The sequence below is a fragment of the Botryllus schlosseri genome, chromosome 7 (genome assembly GCF_051294905.1).
Source record: "Botryllus schlosseri isolate E-star chromosome 7, Bs_hap1, whole genome shotgun sequence".
Lineage (NCBI taxonomy): Eukaryota > Metazoa > Chordata > Ascidiacea > Stolidobranchia > Styelidae > Botryllus > Botryllus schlosseri.
Window position 1 is genome coordinate 10,077,563 of NC_137242.1, and position 23,968 is coordinate 10,101,530.

General features: G+C 40.4%; 1 protein-coding gene across 7 annotated transcripts in view; it reads right to left on the minus strand.

The window, feature by feature from the left end:
• The window catches only part of LOC145443329 (spectrin beta chain, non-erythrocytic 1-like), a 57,511-nt gene extending 40,026 nt beyond the window's left edge, over nt 1-17,485 (minus strand). For 3 of the 7 annotated variants that reach the window (XM_080321315.1, XM_080321309.1, XM_080321314.1), the window contains exons 1-5: nt 15,869-15,907; nt 13,536-13,574; nt 12,693-12,821; nt 12,567-12,628; nt 11,528-11,694 (exon numbers count right to left, since the gene is read on the minus strand). In XM_080321315.1, the coding sequence (XP_080177441.1) occupies nt 11,528-11,694; nt 12,567-12,628; nt 12,693-12,821; nt 13,536-13,574; nt 15,869-15,892 (421 nt within the window). In that variant the 5' untranslated portion in view covers nt 15,893-15,907. Of the gene's footprint in view, nt 1-218; nt 516-11,527; nt 11,695-12,566; nt 12,629-12,692; nt 12,822-13,535; nt 13,575-15,868; nt 15,908-17,332 lie in introns of those variants that run through there. The other 4 variants (XM_080321312.1, XM_080321311.1, XM_080321310.1 and 1 more) reach the window with 3 other exon arrangements.
• Between the last annotated feature and the right edge of the window lie 6,483 nt (nt 17,486-23,968).

Genomic DNA, 23,968 nt, shown 5'->3' on the forward strand with positions numbered 1-23,968 from the left:
ATGTTGATACTACAAATGAACACATCACATATAATTTAAAAAATAACAGGTAGCCAGGTGGGTATGCTTTGTGTTAGTTGAAAATTCTACTGGTTTTCGTTCACACATCAGCGCTGTCAAAATACGTTGGTATGGAATATGTAGGCCTACCTTCAGAAATTTGACAATTATTCATCATATTTCACACAGCACCATCATAAAATAAATCAATATCCAACCTTGCAGTTGCTTGAACCTTCCTTCCAAGGCTGAATTTGAAAATGGGGTAAACTCCTCTATTCCGTAAGTGGAATTCCTATGCGAGTGTTCGGAGTAGCTAGACCTTGAGCTTGTGCTAGTCCTAGGTGTTCTGGGGTTGGACCCAGGAGGTGTCGAATCTATAGACGTACTCATGACTGCGGCATAGTTTATTACAGTAACACTTGTACCAAAGGAATGTGGGTGACAATAGGAATGTCGCAATACAACTATCGCATATCTGGCAAATGAGACAAGAAATTGTGGTCAGGAGCCTGTACATAAAGTGTAAATAATCCCCTATAAATTTTAATGCAGCATAAATTCAATGGCAACTGCGCACAGGTGCACTACACAATAGTATTGAAGCAACCTAGCACAATGCATTATATGATCCAAAACGCCAAAACTCATCCAATAAAGCAGACTCATGAGAGAGTTTATTACTTCCTGTATTGTGGATCAAACATGATGCATTGTGGCTGAATATTTATTAGTTTGGAAACTTTGTTTGACTGCAAACCAAGTAGACTGGTGAACTTCATTTCAAATGCTAAATACTCGCACTATACAACCTACCATGCATACATAAAACTGACTTTGGTTCAGAACTACTACGTAGAATCAAATGAATGCATTGGAAAACGAAGCTTTAGCAATATATTACTAGATGAGGTCGGCTTATTTTTGGCATTACAAGAATTATGTTACTATTATTTCATACTTACAATTAAAATAATGACTTACGGGAGCATACACAACCTTATAAAGCAAATGGCAAATAAAAAATTTGCCTATTATATGCCATAAATACACACTGAAACACATTGTCAGATCCCTGTCTCCTTAATTTAAAAACTATGCCTATGTTGGCTGGCTAACTAATAAACTAATGATAATCATCTCATAAATTCTTGTCATTGAAGTAGTCAATTATAGATAAATGATTATATATAGTATATAGTATATGAATAATAGTTATAATTACATCAGCCTGAGATGAGATGAGCTAGTTGGCAAAAGTTGTTTGCAGTGTAAACAATTGATAATATTGAACATTTTGTGCTTCCATGCCTACAAGTTATTAGTTATCCCTGAACATGAGTATCATCTCTTAGTTTTAAGAGGGCCAATCAATAGCTTCAAGGACTTTATTAACACCAACACAGCCATTTTCAAGAGTTATCATCACTGAAGAGCAGCCTAGTCGCCAACTTGGCAAAGTATTATCAAGATAAAACTAAACTGAATATTAGGCGTACCCTTAAAACCCATCATACATCTTATACAATGCTGCCCTGTATCATTTCCAAGTCATTCCTGAGAAGATTGTCAGTAAATGTAATTCCAAAATAGAGATTGAATATATTCAGCTCTATACTAAACCTGTGACTAAACACATGTTTTCTTGCTGAGGTAATATAATGCAAGATTGACATTTTGAGCACATTGAGAACCAAGCCTGTTGTAGTGCTGACTCCTTTCCGAGCAGAGCTCACGTGGTAAGAACAACATTTCGTAAGCCAGACAAACTAATAAAAGGTATCTTTTTAGTGCAGTGAATCATGGCAATGAATGTGGATTGGTAAGGAACCAAATTGTTTATACTATGGGATAGCGTCTAGTTTGAGTGGGATAATAAATAATTACAACAATACTGCTAGCTAGCTGCTACTAGCTCTGTAAGAATCAAGATGTTGCTGTTAAGGTAATTATTATTATAATAATTAGGCCTACCTGTCACCAGAAGCAGGCCTACTAACCCTCCTCAATATGCTAGTTACAAACACAGCTAATGGAACTTCTATTTCAGCTTGCCATGAACTGTCACAAAAGACACTCAAATTGTTTCCAGTCAATTTGCTGAATGGGATTTTATCAAACCTCGAAGAATTAGAATATCTGAAAAGGCCTTGTCAAAACATCAAAACGATTAAATTTCCACATCCCTATATAATCTTATCTCTCCGAAGAAAATCTACACATTGAAGACAAGACAAATATAGGAAACTAAGGAAAGTGATATATGGAAGATCATTCCTAAATATGTGTAAAGCAGTACTAAGTGGCGTGCGTGGTGCACAAGCTCACTGCCAAAAATCATCAATTCCACTCGCCAGATAGCCTATGTCGCCAACTGTGAAGTCACTTTGACGTGAGTCAAGAAAACGTTAGGCACAAGCCAATATTCTAGCAGCAATGATACAGTCTGCTTTTAAGCAACAGGCCCAAGTCGGAAATCCAATACTTGTAACGATTTCAGCGATTACCGCCCGGTACACGCCTCCAAACGCAGCACAACCGTGATCGAGGCTATCGACTCCGATTCTATATCCTACCGGCGGTTGTATGCCATATGTATGTGATCATTCATAAAAAAAAATACGCAACGAGCATCAAACACTCGCCAACTTCAAAAGTTCAATTCTAATTTATCCCTCGTGGAATTCGATAGACTTACTACGTCAAAAATGACTAACAATAATATTTGCGGACAATACGCCACAGGCGAAATACGACTGTCGATATTGTTTCAACACATCGTCAGTCGAATTCAGCCAGCTTAACCACAAAAACTGAACGCGCCAAATTCGCACGCTTCCAAGGTTGCTCGTGATGCAAACAGATATGCTAGCTTCCGCACATTCACAAGGGGTGGATTTTTTCTTAAAATCATCGCCTTGTATAGCGTAAGTTCAGGCGCGCACAGCTGCACACTGCAGTCATACACTGTAGTTGTTATTGTTACGGTGACAATGTTCCGTTGCATAGAGCAATCTAACAAATTGCCGGAAATATCGATATCAACCGGTTCACACCATCCGCGGATTACGGTACCGCGAAGCAAGCGGGAAATCGTACTAATTAACGGAATCAAGCATTCCGTTGTAGAGCGCGTAATGTACTTCGATCACACCATAGTGTCCTATATGGTGTCGACACAAGCAAATCGCACGGTTCAATGAAATTGTATCACGTCACAGTTTCCATTTGGCTACAGGCAATTTGACGGTGAGTTTTGACCGGCTTGCCGAGCATTAAATTTGATGAATCGGGTATCAATCGAAAGCTGACTCTGTACTGATTACGAAAATATAAATTTTATTCCGCTCGCGGCCCTGGAACCCACACAATCAGCCCCCAATTATTCATTGTCGAGTAGATTGGCAGTGTGACGCAACAATGCTGTCTGGCGAAACGAGAGACTAGCTCAAGAGCAAGGATGTGGCCGAGCGGCGAGAGTGGGATCAGCTGACGTCGCGGCAATAGCGATGTGCAAACGCGCCACAGAGAAACGCTGCGCTGTTGATACTTTTTCTATGCGTTTCGGTACAAGCGAGCACACACCAGCCTTTCCTTGACTTGTAAGGGTAGAACTGGGTTCACAGAATGTATTAGGGCCCTACCAATTTTCGCGCAATATCCTTCAGCTGATAAAGATATGTAGGCTACGTCTAAGTAGTCTACATTGGATATGTCAGATTATTATGATATCGATTGCCTTAGCCCGCTTGTTGCGTAGGGCTCCAGAGACACGCCGCGCAGTTGATGGCGGGTGTCGATACTTTCTATAGTCGCTTTTATGGTTAAGTGTGAGCAAGGAGCATGAGCATACATTACAAGCTTTTATTTGATCCGTATGGGTAGGACTTGGTCCGCGAATGCAGCAGGTAAAATGTTGATTGTTGAATAAAGTTTAACAGCAGGAGTGTCGAATTAAACTGGTATCGCTGTCCGGATTCAATCCGTTACTAGAAAGCTTGCGGGCCATACCTGCCAAATGATTCCAAAATGTTACCACCAAATTCATACCTTTGTTTTTCACTGGAATATATCTGATATCACTATAAACGTTGACGTTGGAATTTGGTTTAGCATTTTTCAATCACCAAATAGTTTTTTTGAATGCCGGGGACCTTTTGCGTCAAAAGTAATACAGTGGTATCACAGATATTTGAATTATATTCATTCTGTAGCCTGTATATATATTCCTAATGTAACTTACGTAAAACGGATTTGCAGTATTTTTTTCGCATCTGTGAATAACTGAATGTCCATTGTCCATTCCGCCCAACAGAGTTTGCACTTTTTCGCCTTCTCGGAATGTGGCAAGGTCACCGACGTGGTGCTTATGGGGACTAGAGTGAAAACTCAACACTGTAGCTGTATTACTACAATATGATATATTTACATTATCTAAATTTGCTGTCTTGAGTGAATCTTATTACTTGAAAGTATATTTTTCTTACTAGAAATATCTCTAACAGCTGAAGGATTGCGCGAAAATTGGTAGGGACCAAATACATTCCGTGGACCCAGTTCTACCCTTACAAGTCAAGGAAAGGCTGGTGTGTGGTCGCTTGTACCGAAAGGCATAGAAAAAGTATCAACAGCGCAGCGTTTCTCTGTGGCGCGTTTGCACATCGCTATTGCCGCGACGTCAGCTGATCCCACTCTCGCCGCTCGGCCGCATCCTTGCTCTTGAGCTAGTCTCTCGTTTCGCCAGACAGCATTGTTGCGTCACACTGCCAATCTACTCGATAATGAATAATTGGGGGCTGATTGTGGGGGTTCCAGGGCCGCGAGCGGAATAAAATTTATATTTTCGTAATCAGTGCAGAGTCAGCTTTCGATTGATACCCGATTCATCAAATTTAATGCTCGGCAAGCCGGTCAAAAATCACCGTCAAATTGCCTGTATCCAAATGGAAACTGTGACGTGATACAATTTCATTGAACCGTGCGATTTGCTTGTGTCGACACCATATAGGACACTATGATCACACACTCATTCGGCAATCAATAAGAACGAGAAAGCATTTTTACAACTCCAATTGAAATCTGCGGACATGGCGATAGCGCTGACGCTGATACCAGTTTTACCGAACATCCAGGCTAATCTAATTCGCTCACAATTATAAGGCGGCCGTCTGGTGATACAAGCACTGTACTTGAAAACTGTTATTCATCGCTGTGGCGTGATGAGAACCTATTAGATCGAATGCATAGACCTACTTCATGATCGACAACCACCGAGGGTCGTGATTTCACAGATTATCGTAGTTGGAAGTTACTCCGCCACGCAAACTCCAAATTGTGACGCAAACTTGACATTTCCGGTTATGCACGGCGGAGTTGATGTCCCGGTGAAATTCTGTGTAATCGCGTATCAGTGGGGAGGAAATACTCTGCGGTGAATTCACCTTGAAATACCATCATTCTCGTTATCGTTGGTGCCCAAGTTTTCTTCTATTATAGCCAAAACATAATTATATGGGATCAACGCTGACTTGCTGGATTCGAATTCCGTGATTCAGATCTACCAGCACTTACGCAACTCGACGTCTCCTCGAGTAGGCTACTATTGATTAGGGCTGGGCAAATTCGAGTACCTGGGTGATTCGATTCTGAATCATGTATAATGCTTCGAGTCGAGTATCGAGTATCACTCATTATTACGTCATAACATAATGAAATATATCGATTGTCCAAGCTCAAATATGTTTATTTTATGCCACCACATAGCATATAATGCCTTGTTATGCATCAAATTAAAGATACTTTGGTACTTTTTCGACCATACCGATTTCGTTGCACATCGTGACAATGTTGAGGGATGATCAGGGCTTCGGAAATGTGTTATGTCACGCAACGTTCGCGGCTTTGTACTATAAGTTCCGTACGTTGCGACAGGCCAATCAAGGTTTCAAGGCTTCCAGATTGGAAAATAGTATTGAAACTACAATTTTCGCTGATAAATTACCATGCAGTGGCGAGGAGCGTATAATTCCTGTACTCGAAAAAATCGTCTTTTACTACTCGACTCGAATCATTAAAGTTAATACTCGATTCAGATTCGAGTACTCGAATCATTGTGCCCAGCCCTACTATTGATTGATCTAATCGCGGAAACACCGGCAATCGAGATTCGCCCATTATTTCGCTGAAGAGGGCTGCTCGGTTCATATCCTAATAAATTTGAAGATTTGTGTCGTTTTCAAAACTCTTACCGACTTTACCGACTTTACCCAGTCGGCCTGTATAAAAGAACTCGCTGAAAATACTAGATAGCAGATCGTTCTTCTCTAAATCAGCGCTACACATTACAGCACAAGAATAGAGCGCAAGCCTTCCTACGGGAGATGTTAGTGATAAATCAGGGGCACACAATTGTTTTATCAAATTATAATTCGGGGAGGCTATTCGATTTCCATTCAAGTCTCCAATTAGTATTTCCCCGGTACTATGAGCCAAGCGACTGACGGCTTCTTGTCAAGGACAATAGAAACCTTCATGACAATTCCAATCATCACAATAAGAGCTGGATGTGGCACTTTGGTGCACTACGCTTTTGCGAAACTTTGACTAAATATCACCACGAGGAAGTTGAAACCATCGGGCAGAAACATACAAACGAACACGTCTTGTGCTATCAAGGTATACGAATGTTTCGAATTGGCATTATGTACCAGCAGCAGAACTCATTTTTAATCTGTGCATAAAATTTCTATATAGTACCAAGATCTACCTTATCCGTGATTGCAGCCGTATTTTCTTCTTGTTATCAAACTGAAAAATCTGTTTCGCGTGGGCGAAAGTCGATTGCTTTACGCTATCGGCACAATCCTAGTTGTCATTAATAACATCCGATTCGTTACAAGAAAAAAAAATCAACTGACCACATATTCTCTACGCAATAAAATGAATTACATTGCGCGTATGGAGCGTCGGCATAACCAGAGTTTATCAGAGACGGCAAAATATTTCCAATAATTAAGCTGCGTCGCTGACATTTTGTGACGTAACTTGTGTAATTAATGACACCCGTCCGTAATGAAAAATTAAGGTGAATAGTGCGGAAGCGTGCCATGCTGACAACATTTGACCAAGTTAAGGGAGGCAAAACCGACACTATTTTACCAATTAGCGACTATTGTTCGGGCGTCCACTATCCACGCACATTCGCACAACCACCAAAATCGGATGCAAAAATTCGCAATGGCGATGACGCGTTCAAAATTGGCGGAAGGGACATGTTTGCAAAATAGTGATTGACCCTCAGCATTGTTATAAAGGCGCATTGATATGGGCACGGTCGAAAAATACCAAATCAAATTATACGCAGTGTAACTGGCATTGCTGAAATTGGGGTGGCATGAAAGTTACATATTTTAATTTTCAAAGTAACCCATATTGTATGACGTCATAGCGAGTGGCGCTCGTATTCCCGACTTGAAACCTTGAATACTCGATTCAGCATCGAATTACTCATCTACTCAATTTAGCCCATCCCTACTTGTAATCGAATCACTAAACTACTTTACAGCAGAACTGAGTTAGCGAAATGATTGCGCAATGCGCACAGTACAGTCCGGAAAAGTTTACACGAATCCTACATTCCGAGCGTGGCATCAATACCGTCATCTTCGTAAGAAATTTCATAGCTAGCACTTGCCCACCAACATAAAGATAATAACCATTCGCTTAATCGACAGCAACCACACTATACAAAACTCAAATCTGAACTTGTATTCCAGAAATTCGGCGCCGCACCCCATACCGACACCGTAATGCTGGAGGTCATATCTCCGTCCAGAGCGCGCTAACTCCTACGCAATACGCCGGTAAAGCATCGATATCGTTGAAAGCGGTCGGTACTATTTGTTTTGAGCGCGAAAGGGTTAACCACGGTCAGGGTAACTTATTAACAAAAAGGCGGCAAATAAAGAACGAACAATCCCGACATTGCGTTTGGTAAAGTAACCAGCGATCGCAAATCATTGGACGCTCCAACACGACAATGGAAGCACGAAAATTCCGATTATAAAACAATCTGTTACCGTTCACCGCTTCGCAAACATTTCAAGGCATTCATTCTGAAATATGTACAAAACAGTACGGAGAATCTACCGGGTGCCCGGTTTCTTTTCGGACATGCCAAATCCCGATCGCACTTTCGCTCTACTAAGCGAATTAAAAAGTTTCCTCCATACGATGAATAAGTAGACATTGAATATTTACAAGCACCACGTCACAACAGTATTCTCGAGTAGGCAACAATTTAGCAACTTTTCGGTGACTATTGCTGTGCAAAATAGACTACCTGAGTCCGGATTGGACCAAAAACTTTCCTTCCGTCTTGCGTGTACACTGTACAACTGTGTGGATGATGCGGAAAGTTAAAATACGTGCCTTTTATGCGACCAGAAGAAAGTTACGCCAGTTCTACGCCACATAATGTAACATTTGACCATTTCATTGCACTTCGTGGCAAAATAATGATAATGCGAGTTGGTCAGACTTCACATAAATGTCATTTCCGCTAACGTGCGTACTGCGTAGCACTGAACTTCGTGTTTTTGATGCTGTGATACGAGCGATCAAGGCTTCCAAGTTGGGAGTCTTGAAACTACAATTATCGTTGATCATATAACTCTTAGTGGGAAGCGCGTATAACTACAGAACTTGAAAAAGACGTCTCTCACACCAATCATTGTGACCAACCCTTGCTATCTATAACCTGCGATAAACACGATACACCTGAACAGGCCAATTACACACCGGCTGTTGACGCAAGATATCGCTGATCGTGAATAATCGAGCATTTTTACACTGTACTGTACACTGTACAGTGTACAGTCGCGTATTCAATGCGTGACGAATCGGGCGTTTTGCGTTATCAAATCGCGCCCCGTCTGTCCAGCCGTTCTCTATAAAAGCCGGTCAAATGTGCGGTTTTGATTAGGTTCAATCCGCGAGCACACTGCTAATAAAAGACCTATGTACGTCGCTCGCTCAATGCTATTTTCGCATCGCCCGTAGGAAACACATTCGTCGACGAGTTTCAAGTGCTCGACAAGTTGTCGAGGGTCTCAAAATTCGAGGGTTTGAATAATCATGACGATCGCACACGAATAATAGAGGTCCGTTTCGCTTGGTTTCTCATTAAAAGCGCGGCCATTGTGCGCGGAATCGAAGAGATGGTGTACGGTGAGTGGCACGCTTCGACGTTGCGCGCGTTTCGCATTGGAAGCGACACCGGACGCCATGTTTTCCGCGAAATTTTCCGGCCGTAGGGTTTCGGATTCGGAAAGCCGGCGTATTTACGCGCGCAGGTATGTCGAGTGCCGGGGTATATAGTCATCGCCGAATAATACAACATAGCTGTGAACTGCCGCATGATGGATTCGATTATAAATTACTTCATCAACTTTTATGGTCATTGGTCATTTGAAGAACTTCTTGGAGGTACCGAACTTCAACATACAATTGAATGTTATGACAGTACTTGTTAGATGCGACATGCGGGAGTGATTAGACTAAGTCGCATTCATCACTTCATTCCTGTCCGATACCGAATACTGTGCATTAGGGCTGTTCAAAACTAACCTTTTTTCCTTAATCTTGCGGGTTACTTGATTAAATCGTTAGGTTGCCTTAAAAATCGACGCACACCAAATTTGAATTCATTCCAACCAATATTCGCGGATTTCGTAGAGTTTTAAAATTTTGCATTTGCCTAAAAATGCAAAAAAAAAATTTCAAATTTTTCTGCCAACCCCATGAAATTGTTGCGCTGTCTTCGAAAACGATGCCCAACAAATTTGACTCAATTCGAAGCCGTAGAAGTGGAGTTATTTCAGTTTTTCTTTGATAATTCTGGGATTATCCTTGATTGGTGGATCATCCCAGAATTATCATAAAAAAACTTGAATAACTCGGCTTCTGCAGCTTGGAATTGAGTCAAATTTGTTTTGCATCGTTTTTGAAGACAGTGCAACAATTTCATAAGGTTGGAAGGAAAATTGGAAAAAAAATTTTTTTTGCATTTTTAGGCCAATTCAAAATTTTCAAACTCTACGAAATCCGCGAATATTGTTTGGAATGAATTCAAATTTGGTGTGCGTCATTTTTTAAGGCAACCTAACGATTTAATCAAGTAACCCGCAAGATTAAGGAAAAAAGGTTATTTTTGAACAGCCCTACTGTGCATACGTTTTCCCTCATTGTTGCTGTCTGTTTGCGTGTATATCGGTTGGTTGAAAATGAAAACTCTCTCTCGTGCGGTTTTCCGCTGAATAGTGCGCGGCTGATAAAATTGGTGCAAGCGTGCAATTTATGTAGCTGCCATGCCTATTCAACAATGGTATGAATTATCTTTCGCACTCAAGACGAACGAACACTCCGCGACAAAACCTAACTACATCTAGGCTCATATTCAACAAAATGAGTAGTAGGAATGAATATTTCACAGACTTTCATCTTCGGTACGAATGCTAGGTAGAATCAAGATGCGATTCGGCACATTTTCAAAGAGTAATTGAACCATCACAGCTTGCTCAGTAGGCTACGTCAGCTAGCTAGGAAACCCTGGTCGTTGGAAATTAGCAAACTGTTCAAAACGATCTATCCAGGAAAGCCTTTAAATGTTCTGCAGCATCCTGTCTCTATATATCAGCAACTAGTCATTCGACTACTCGCGTTGTTTCTCGGCGTAGGAATCTCGAAATGCCGCGATAATGGCCGTTTAGTAGCATTCGAAGTCGGCTGCTAGTGAATAATTAACGTCTGAAAGACTGCGTCGGTAAGAAATATTTGTGGGTGCAAACACAATGGCGCACATCAACCCGATTAATGTATTTGTCCAGAGCCGCCCTATTTATTGTCGCTTTCTTTTTCTATACTATCTTCTTTACTTTCATTCAGTGTGCATGCCTCCTCTTTACATCGCCTAGGCCAAGGTGGGTGTCAGATTCCATAGACTGCTCCTTGTCGCTTCGACACCTTCCTGTCTTTTCATTGTATCGCATTTTTTGTGGTGTATTGAACTGATAAAATTGCTAATAAACCAATGATGATGATGATGATGAGCTTCGTATGCGGCGAACTGTGATGATAACCAAACAACCGGCCGTGAGGCAGCAAGCAGTGCTTGAAACGGTACTGTCACCTAGCGGTTCTGTGTGACTAGTACGTTATCGGCTTTGTTTTTGCGGTCACAGTCGGCTGAGTGTAATGAAATCCTCGAAATATCTTGTGCGAGCATTCTTGCCCCTAAATTTCTCTAGCGTAGCAATTCAACCATAATATTACTACAATTAAGCTTCATTCAAAACATCAAAGCTAAAAAACCAGATCTGCACTTTTCGATCAAGTCGATTCGAATCTTGCGCGCATTTTTATACTCGAATCGCACCAAGGCAATATGATTTGCCGAGGCTAGCGGTTAGAATGCGATTGCCATCTGGTAGTGATTTAATATATTGATCATACAGGATGACCTACTTACCGGCGAGCGCCTTAATCCTCGATCGCTCGAACAATCGCCCCGATTCATTATCGTCATCTTCCTCGCCGTTTTGCGATTGCTGGATACTCTCCCATCGCGTATCGACGAATTGCTCCATATCATATTGGCTGCCCTCCATTATCAATTGGTCGAGATCAGTCGAAATGCTGAATAATAGGTTGGAATTTGTCGCGCGCTGCTGAATACTCATGCTTGATCGTGGCATAGTGCGCGATATGAAAAATGAACATGAACATAAGAATAGCAATGAATTTACATGGTCATTGTTTAAATATGTCAATTATTGTTTTTATGGTATTTTTCATCCATGATCATGATCAGTTTAGAACACAGAGACGAAAATACCATCCAAAATTGCGATGTTATGGTACACTTAAGTGCTCGACTAGTAATATAGAAAGAACTGCTTTTGTAGCCTACTTTACAAGAAATATTTCACGTGACAAAATACCACGATGAGGCGTTTACAGTAGACTAAGCTGTAACAATTGCTTGACCTTTTCCTCATTCTGTTCAATAATACAAGGAAATAGTTAGCCGAGTCAATTGCAACTTTTCGATTTCCAACTTTAATGCCACCACTGTTGTGGCCAAGGGAGTGAGAGGCCTTTGCTTACAACATAATTTACAAAGCAGGTTCTTAACGGGTGTACTGTATAATGCACTGTACATTAATTCACAACCAGAGCTGCACCACTGCTTGCAGTTTACAAGCGTTCAATTTCAAATTACCAGTGGAACAATAAAGTGAATTCCACGAAGGCTAAATCACTGTTGACATTAGCTAGGAATTTGCAAAAAAACGTCCGAGTATCGCTTAACTATAAAAACGCCAGTTAGTCATGTTGTGACGTCACATCACAATTTTCGATTACTTAGAATTGTTGAGCGACACACGGATCAAGATGTCGACAAATATTAGATAATATCACCTTTGTAATGTACAGCTCAAATGAGATATTATCATTTTACCGTGATATCAAATGGTATCACAATCATAAACGACTAATGGACTTACTATTGCGTAGCAGGAGTCACAACAAATTGATTGGATTTCTGCGTGTGGCTAAAGCAAGTATTCTGTAAACGAAGATCACCAGTTAACACAATCGAGTACGCCGCCAACATGCTGAAGTCCCTATACCTTATCTATATCGCAACTGTTCGATTGCGAAATCCCATAACTCTTCTCATAAGAAGGGTCAGCGTCTATCTCCGTTTCAAAGTACCGCCGGCCGTCTTTATCGTCTGTCGTTGTGATGTATATGCGCCTCTGATAAACGATGGGGCTTGTTCAGGTAATTTTCAACGCAAGTCGCGCGCCGGATGGGTATGAAACGCAGCTCGCAAGCGAATATTCTCGCGAGTAATTGAGATGGAACGGCGAGCAACTGGTGCAGTAAAAGGAGATGGCGCGTAGACAAGGTCTGCGACTTACTCTCCCTAGTTGCAAACTAGCACTCTCAATTAGGGTCTGGAATTCGTAGCTGTTAACATAGGTCTAGCCCAGGGCGCAAAGAACATCAAGTGCACTTCTAATCCGCATCGATTACGCATTGGGTTGTGTGACGTCATTGTATTAGGCCGTCACAAAACGCGTTTTTGTATTGTTGAAATTTCCACCTTTACTTCGACACTTTTTGGTATATAAAAGTAGTCCATTTACGCACGTTTCACGTTTGGTTTGTTTTAAAAACCAAGCCCCAGTATTATATTGATGACAATTAGCAGCTTTAACCAAGATACTAGGATACTCTCCAAAGCATTTTTTAAATTCAAATTGGTGTCATTTTGGTGTGCATGGAAAAGTCTAATTTATACTCGTCATTGAGTGAGTCTTTGCAACACTATACTTCGACATCGACTTGAGCAGCATCATGATTGGTTGAGCACTGACGAGCAACAAAACATCACACGGGTAACGTAGAAAAACATGAAGCAGGAACTTGGCGCAATAGAAAAGAATCATTAAATCCACCATAGATACCTGAATCGACCTCCCGACAGTAGGCGAAGACAATCTCTCCTGAAAAAAAGATATGACATCTGTTTAGCAACGCAGCGTGTTTTAACTAGGTCGATACGTACGCACTATAGGCACATCACTACTGATGGAGAAATGAACATCATTAAATGCATTTTGTTGTGAACCATGCGACGCTATTACCCAATAAGCATTAAGCTACACGTTTGTGCATCGCTAGATATTTTGACAGAGAAATCATCTACACGCCTTATTGCCGTGTTCACGAGAGGTTCGCCAGCCTTTAAGTTCGAGGGTTAAAATTCGACGGACCGTTATATAAATTTACTCCTCATGTATGTATTTGTATAGTATATATATTGCGATGAAATGGCGAAATAGAACTTCCGCTGTCACAGTTATTCGTGTATATTAACCATCAGTGAGTTAGCAGCAGGGTGCACCAGTACCAGTATAATACACAATGGATAACAATGCATCACTGTTCTGGTCGGATCAGACTCCACCAGTATTTACAATATTCTAGTATATGCATTATGCTTAAAGTATCTGACTTGAACGAATCTGATATACCGACTTTACTGCATAGGAATATACACATCACCATAGCGGTCAATGGGGTAAAAATTCTATTATTTTGGGTGTAGCATCCCTGGTAACACGACAAACACGATGGAAAATATCACCGACACCGTTCAGTCACAGTATTCGTGAGTATTTTCCTATTTATGTACGGACGAATAGAATGCAATTCGATACGGAACTTGCGAAACATATTATATGCATGCCCTGATGCCGATATTCCAATCGGCATAGTTGATTTCATCAAACAAATGAATCTTTCCTCAATGAATTATGTGTGAAAATGAACAGTCAGATGTATCACGTGTATGGAACGCAATGCAAGTAGTAGTTCGAAGCAGTCTCGCGATCTGTTGCGATTGTGACATATTCATATTTATGTATATGACATATTTATGCTCGTTGAATTGGCGGATAATACACAAGTTGCTCTGCAATCCCTAATAGAATTTGACCACTCGTATTGTTGGATTAAAACACGCACAGAATTCGCAGTCGCACAGCAGAGTAATATTGCGGAACCGGCTCAGTTGACTTCTGCTAATAATAATAACAGCTCATCATATAGTATAGAGATTTATATTTTTCATTTAGCTATATAATATAGTATCCGAAGGAAAGCAAGAGAAGTTTTCTTGTCTATAGTTTCATTAGGAAACAATTCGCGGAATTTCGCACGCCAAGCAAATGCAAAGAGTCGTCGAATGAATGCCGAGTAAGTTGGAAATTGGAAGTCATGATCCCTAGGGAATGCATAACAAACTCATCAAAACTACGACTGAGATCCACACCCAATCCATGAATGACTATTATATATAAAAGAGTCGGGATGGCCCTCGACCCAGCAGTGAATGAGCGCCGAACTTGGGTATTGCACACATCTTTATGGTTAGAGCTGAATTTGGAAAACTATCGAAAGGGCCAATTTGTACACCACAATGTCGACTTTAAAACTTCTGTCACGATGTTGTAGCATGCGTCTCATCAATAACATGATGACCATATTAATGTACTGGAATGGTAATAAGTTCCAGAGAAGATCGACTTGACTTCAAGCCGATAAAACATGCTGATTGATGTCGCATCTTGATACACTGAGTAGAGAACGTCCCTAGTTGGCATGCACCACATATCCTTGTATCATCCATGCATTATGCAATAACGATAGAATCTTGCAGTCGAGATGAGAATCTCAATAAATTATTTAGTTCTAGGTCACAGACAGCGATCGATTTGACAGGACACAAGACCACCATTCAATACACAGCGTCCTTCGTGAAAATACCATCAAAATTCCTAGCAATGTAGCTAGTATTAACACAGAATATGCACGGGACGACTCGTATTCATTCAAGCAAACCCGCAGTACGAATCATGCATAATTGTGTATCAATTGTTTTGTCACGCAGTAGGGAATTGTAATCCTCCGGTGATCATATAGTCAGTGACTGTAGGCAGGTGGCTTTCGTCAAATCGTGTGACAGTATAACGGCAGAATTCCTAGGAGATTACAGAGCAGACACGGCAGACGATATACAGTCGAGTGCAACGGGCTGGTTTCTTGGATTTTGAAACACTGAATCATTCCGTACGAATGTGCTGTGTGAAGACTGAGACGACAGCGACCGAATGGCGTATATGCTTCCTGGATACCATGTGACATTCATAATCTCGAACGCGACGTAACGATTTCTCATTCCACGTGAATAATGAACTTAACATTCCGTTTAATTAATTCGTGACATCAAACTTACATCGTGGTCGAAAGGCTCCGTCATATTCGCTAAAGATACGGACATGATTAGATGTGTCCGTTGTCTCTCCGGACGCGGCTTGCAAGAAATATAAACGTGAATGGTGAGAAAAAAAATTGGTTCTTCTACCTATACACAATATCGGATGTGAATAGCCATTTAGTTAGTTTGTTATTAATTGCTCTATTTAAAACACAACAAATAGAAAGAAAAGCATAGGTGCAGAGTTCAAAGTAAGCGAACTCAAAAAATCATACATCCCTGCAACGGCGCCCGATAATGATCTTTGGCGGTAATTTCTTCAGCGGATATTTTGGACTCAGCTCTATACATAAAGTGATGCGAAAAATTGTCTTGATTTCAGATTATCTTCAATTTGGCTGTAAATTGTACCGTGACAACAAAGCAAAGGTGTCGTTATCGGGAATAGGTGCGCAAATGGGCAATTTCCCGAAATTCGTCATTTATGCGGTACGAGCTCCGCAATTTTCGTTTGAACCGTGGGGGGAACCGAATTTCCGATGTTGATTTTGACGACTCTGTGTTTGTGGCGTCCCAACAAACCGTAACGCCCTTTATAAATTCTACTAGGAATTGACAGATTTTTCCTTTGGCAACGCAACTGACTTCGATAATCCATTGTTGCCGTGCGATGGAAACTCCTAATTCTTTTTGCAATTAATATAAAAGAGTCCACCGTAATTTCTCGATCCAAGGGCAAAATGGAGGAGTCGAGCCCAGAAAGAGGGAAAGATTGGGAGACAGATTAATCCGGTGTACGGTCAATACCGAGAAAACCATTACCGAGAGTGCCATTACCGAGAATGGACACTGGACACTGTGGACAGTGACACCACAGGAAAATGGACGTTAACCGAGAATGGACATTACCGAGAATGCAACGTAGGCATGTTATGCATATGTACTTGTACGTACGTACATGTCGTGTGTATGTGCATCACGGCTTTGCCACATTCGGTGTCGATTCTCAGATATAAATTTCTCGACAACGCCGTGTCAGCAAGTTGGTCATTCTCGGTAATTTCCATTCTCGATGGTGTCCATTCTTGGCATTGGTCATTATCGGCAATGTCTATTCTTGGTGGTGTCCATTCACGGTAATGTCCATTCTCGGTAATGTCCATTCTCGGTAATGGTTTTCTCGGTTCCACGCGTCGGAGAATTTAGAATTTATAGAATTTAGAACTCCACAAATCAAACATATGAAGTATTAGCATATATACATTACATATACATATACATTATCAGATTGGGAAAATATGCAGATTACATGAGAGGCAGTGGAATGTTATTGTTTGGGAAATTTTCCAAAATATTTGGAGTCACAGAATCCAGGATATAAACTTTACCTAGATAATTCTATTCAAATACGTCGGGACCGATTAATAGCACTACGGTGAATATCTAGGATCCAGCAGGAGTATTCACTGACGAGGAACTTACCTTGATAACTTTTTCAGATCAACTGCAGTGACTTGTTCGCCGTATATCCCAACAGAGAGAACTCCAGACGAAATATATATCCAAATGAAACAGTACAATCGCCTAATTATATAGTGGCAATTTCATCTGTAAACATTTCCTGGGTATTTATTGTCAACACACGTGTGTAACCAGCAAGCAAAGTGACTTACATTCGATTATAAATGGAAATTTCTAGGAGAATAACACAGCCGAGGAATAGAAACGGTGTAGTCTACTACGGCTTTGAATAATTCGAATGCGCTACACCCGTTTACATTTCAAAGTAGGCACACAACGTAGAAAATTCAACAAGGACTTTCAAGGGCGCACTCCAGCTTCTCAAGAAAGTGACAATAAATTTTACGAACGCTGATGAAATTCGTTTCAATAAAACATCTGCGTCACCTATTTGTGGCGGCAAAATCAAACACTTCCGATTTCGAGACAAACGAACATTACTCAATAATTATATAGGCCTAGTCGCACGGTACAGTTGAAAGAATTTAAACTTGGTAGCAACGCAAGCCATTTATTTGAAGACATCGAAAATCAATTCCATCAGACCAAATCCGACATCAATGCAAGAAAACTGTTTCAGCCTACTCTCGTAAAGACACCTTTCTAAAAACATGCAAGCGGCTCACAAGTCGTGCTGTGGAACACGTAAAGATGCGCTTCGTCTACCATATTCTCAAACCAAACTTGTAAGCAGCAACTGATGAATAATACTATAGCGTTGGCCTGAATCCCTCCGGTTTCTCAAAATTGAACAGTTACAAAGTCACACGAACTATATGCGACAAGTCTAATTATAAGCAGAGTATATGTTACTTTAACGTATTTTCGATATATTTCCACGTTCGCTGTGGTTACGAAAGAATGGCGGGCGTCGTTACGATCAATTTAACATTCAGCAGGCATGAAGGTCGGTTGAGTAATGTTGAAAAGCAAAGTCATATAATTCCGCTCGATAGTATAGTCACATGTGGCCAATTATGTCGTCTCAACTCAGCAAATTACAGAGTAAACCTTACTATGCGCATGCCACATGTTAATGAAATGATGTTCACGTCGTAAACATACGCTATCTTCCAAGCCGAAGGCGATTTTTAGGAATGGATTGGATACAGCTCATTAACACCTCTCACCAATTCGGCTACTACACACTGCTCTACTACTATCACTGGGCAAACGAGCATCATCGCATCGTAACCGTTAGCCAATGAAGCACAGCTAATTGGTTTTACTCCTGACTGGCTATCTCATGCATCGGCATACGACGTCCTATACGCAGAGTACCGATTACAATAACGGAGTTATCTGCATGGAAGTCGCTGGTTATTCTGAAATGCTTTGGTATTTTAAGAATGAAAATTAATTGATCATTTCAATCTACAATTGCATTGCTTATAGTTTAGAGTACATGTCTCTGAAAGTGCCATTTTTTGAGTAATACCTGGAACGTGATGAACTAGTCTCGATGAGCTTTGCAATAAAGTTCAAGTTTAAACTGAGGGCATGTAATCCGGGTCCTGTCTCAAATTTTGCCGACATCTCGGCATGGGTTGAAACTATCCGAATTGAAGGCTTTGTAGACATAGGAGTTGACCTGAGTGAGTAACCCAATACGCTGTGGTCCAAATGATTGCAGATTTAAAGATTCGTGGGACGAATGTTTCCAAAATCGAAATCCAGAAAATAGGTTCAATCAGATAAATAAGAACTGAACCAAAACGTTTATTCATTATAATCATATTCAGTATTCATAATCAGTATTATAATATTCATTCTATTATAATCAAATTCCGTTTTCATAATTAGTATTCTATTTACAGCCTGCTGATGTTCTGAAGACTGTCACTAGAAAATACGGTCGAACTGAATGGATTGTGGCTAAACTGAGCAGATATGGGGCAGCGGCTGACTAATGTCGGATAACTAAACCATGACTTCGTATCTTTACAGACGTTCGTGCGAGGCAAACCTACGCACGACGAAGCTGCTTCTCGCGAGTCGCAATCGCAACTGTGCTTCTTCGATTGACACTCCGGTGCTGGAGAATTTCATGTTAACGGTTCATCAGCGACATCTATTGAATCATACCAGTAACTACTCTCAGCAACCGGTGAAAAAATATTCTTTTAAAGAACGAGAATAGGTCAAATCATGCATGTTACCCAAGTACCTTAGTACATGCTGAAATAGTGATTGGGTGGAATGGGTTGAAATTAGTCAAATATACCAATTCTAGTGGAGATATATCTCCGTGCTGTAGATGGGTTCTGTTTTTGTGTTGCACAACCGCAGGTGATCTCGAAAAGACCCACATTACACCCCTGGGATATCTCTCCATAAGGATTGGTGTATTTGACTCATTTACACACATTGGAAGGGTGTGGAAGTACAATATATATTACGTGAAAGTGCCATTCACCTGATTTACACCCGGCGCTATATTAGAAATCTGATAAACACACCTATTTCCTGCCCATAGATTTGTAGTGCAATTCTGACTCTTTTCGAAAAGAGACAAATCTCTTACAAACTCGTTCCCGAGTAAACAGAATTGCTTTTCAACATTCTTCTCGTTTGTATTCTGACTTCTGACTCGCTAGAATCAGTGGTGTATCTTGAAATCCCTTCACCACAATTGCCTTCAAAATTATCAAAAATGGATGATACGGCCCCATGAGGCGGATGCGAAGTACTCACTGATAAGGCAGAAATATCAGTCGCTAATGTGGTCTTTCGGTTCTTGCTATATCATGGAAACAGCAAAACGCATTACGATGATCGTTTGTGTATAGCCAACTATGGAAACCAGTTATACACGAGGTATACAATATTTGATGACGAACCTAATTTTTGTCTTGGTCCCGAAATGGAATACCAAATTTCGACTTGCTCAATGCTCACGTAGGCTACAAACACCAGGGTTATCTTATGACTTTAAAAAAATCAAAATTTTCTGTGTCATGCAGTCACAAATCTTAAACTTTTGTGTCCAGATTTGAAAATTCACAAGAGTTATTAAGACTGTTTAAATAAAAACCTTCCGCACAACTTTTTTCCAGTTTTCACTGTATGAAGGATATAGGCTCTCTTTTGTAGATGCTGACTATATATCATACATATATATATATATATATATATATATCGACTGATTTGAATTTAACTGACTCGCCAATTCCTATTGCGAAGATTTAATATTAGGTACATTGTGATTGCCCAGATTGAATTAATCCCATCGTTTTCTTGTTTACAGTCAAAAATAAATCATTATTAATTTCGATTTTAGATGTAGACTGTAGTGTATACTAATACATCCAGTGGTGGCCCTACGAACGGGGGGGCCCTGGGCGAGACTTACCGGGGGTGGCCTATAAGTATCTATCCGTATCTTCTGGGGGGCTCCGCCCCCCAGACCCCCCTTTCGCATCGGTTATTATTATCTATCTTTCACCGCCGCAAAAGGTTTGCCGGATCCTGGATTCGGCCATGTCTGTTTTGCATGTGTGCAAGGATAAACTACATCAAAACTAAGTAATTCTACCGCATGCAGAGACGTGATGATTACCGGGATACTGACTTTTTTAACAAATGCAGTGATTTGATGATGATTGACACATCTGTACGGAGTCATATTCTTGCTTGGTACACGGATTTCCATGTTTATTCGTCATTCTCCTTGAAAAAAGTGCAAAATCCAAATAGGGGGGGGGGGCCTTCGACCAGGGGGGCCCCGGGCGACCGCCCACCTCGCCCACCCCAAAAGCCACCACTGAATACATCGTATAATTTGATTTTGCGTGACACAAATCAAACTGGGTGTTCCAAAAGGCGGAAGTAGAACAATTCAAGATATTTTCAGCGGTCTAGAAAACCGATTAGAGGAACGATGCTTGGGAAAATGTGAAAATGTCATATCATACGTGACACAGCATCTGTTGATACTGGACGGCGGAATGGCGTTGTTGTAAAACTGCAAAATGCAATGATTAGCAAGGGTTTTGATAAACAACAATATATTGGTTGCCAACAGAGGTGGTCAAAGTAGTCAAGAAAGCTACTCAAGTAGAAGTAGAAGTAGCGACGAAAAATCTACTCAAGTACGAGTAGAAGTAGGCTACTTCTTCCATAACCAACCTAAAACTACTTGAAGTAGAAGTAGAATTGACTGACTTTAAAAGTACTCAAGTAAGTAAGTAGTTGTGAAAACGATCCTAATTTGTTCACATGGAATTTGTAAAGGTGCAAATTGAGCTATGCAGAAGGTGACGAGCTTGATTCACATTGATGCATACCAGCAGGTATCCAGTTTTCGATAGCATAAGCACTCGTTCACATAATGGGATGAAAATGATAGGATTGATATTGAAATGCGATACTTATCCTGTTTTCTCGAACAGCACGCCTTAGAAAACAGCATGGTATGGCGCCAGTCAGTCAGGTTTATTAATATTTTCATCGTTTCAAAACATCACAAGACTGCGATACAATGAAAAGATAGGAGGGTGTCGAAACAACTATATATATATATATATATATATATATATATAACATATTATAAGGTCCGTAGTTTAGTCGAAGAGCAATACGGAGAAGTTGTATGGGATACGGTGTATACACTTTGCGCGATTAGTAAACGTTAATAAAAAATATGGTGGACCGTAAAAATGCCATATTGTGTAGCTTTATTTTCGGAAATTAAAGGCATTGCTACACTTTCTTTTATACTTCAACATGTATGTTATCCATACAAAAGAACTGATATTAATTATACCTCAAAGTATATGATACTGGGAATTGAAAATGGAACATAAATACTAGTTCTAAAAGTGGAACACGTTTTTCATGCCTTTAGTCCAGAAAGTATCAAAGGTGGTATGCTGAAACAGCTCTGAAAATAACAAAAAATGTCAGAGTCCACTTTTCCCGGTTAGGAAGCGCCATGGACATGCTAGATTACGATATGACAAGTAAATGCTAGATTGCGAAACATCAGTTTCAAACGTTATGATGAGCCATATATACTGCGATGAATTATTTCCTATGGGCGAAGGGCGACAATGTGGTGTTAACTCAGGGATATATAGATATCTAGTTCTAGATATCCCCGTGTGAACGGAATCACGCCAACGCGCTACCTATATTATATTCATCGATACTTTCGTGAAATCATAATAGTAACGCCGTATCCACTGCGCGCGAAGCGCGACGAAAACTCTGGGCTTTACTCAACTTTTATGGAAATTAAATGTTGGTACTCCGTGAAAACAGTCCCAAATTCGTCAGGCTATCTTCCTGATTAGAAAATTGAACTACTTCTACTTGACAAACTGAAAATAGCGAAAAGTAAGTAAGTAGATCACAAAATATTATGAAGTAGAAGTAGCAAAAATCAGATCTACTTGAGTAGGTACCAGAAGTAGAGGAAAACTACTTGAGTACTTCGAAAAAGTAAAAGTACTTCGTTACTGACCACCTCTGATTGTATCATATCAATATCTATAAATGGGTAAAGGGTAATGTATTGCATCTTATCAATTCGTTTCTCTATTCCCCATTTTGGTTGGTAACTGTAAACTGAGGCTACGTAGGCCTATATGTGAGCGCTACAGCGCCTTCTTGGGTGTATATTTAACTCTATATTCGTTCATCGGTTCAAAATCAATGACCACTCAATCTGTATTTCAGAAAGCTAGCAAAATGTAATGACGTAATCATGCCTAATACCACGAAAAGGCAACTTGACTTGAATTTTGACTTGACTCGTGAGTCGTGACTTGACTTGACTTGACTCGACTTGACTCGAGTCACCTTCAAAAATCGAGTGACTTGACTTGAGTCATCTTCGAAAACCGATTGACTTGACTTGACTCGATTCAAAATGTGCAATGACTCGAAATGACTCGAAGGTAGTGACTTGATCCCAAAACTGTATCATACGTGACACAGCATCTGTTGATACTGGACGGCGGAATGGCGTTGTTGTAAAACTGCAAAATGCAATGATTAGCAAGGGTTTTGATAAACCACAATATATTGGTTGCCAACATCATATTATCGAGTCTTAAAGCATATCTAACGTCTTCAACAAATCCAACTCTCAGCTAGGCTACAAATTTGAAGATGCCTTGGCAAAACACTACGAAAACCCCTGTAGAGTCAGATTCACAAATATATAAACTAAAATAGTAGCCAATTCACTTGCCAATTTTTTTTCTTATCACATTATCACTCTTCACACGGAGGTTACTACCTACTATACATATGCACAATTAAAGGTAGGTGTGAATGGATAGAAATTACATAACAGATATACCAGTAAAGGAATGGATTTACTCTGCACCACATGTATACCGTCGCAACTACACGAGTCAAACCACACCATCTGTTTCACAAGCCGATAGCCCATCGCATTGTATCACTAAATCCGCTCTGCGCTGTGATTGTCGGCTTGTTAGCGAACAATGAGTGAGGCAAATTCAACTGTGCCTTACCTAGTCATTGTTTCTCTGTGCTATCATTGTACAAAACAAAGCCGAATATTCACATTCATTGGCGAGTTTGAGTGGTTCTAGAGCTTTGACATCATTAATATTTAGATCTTAG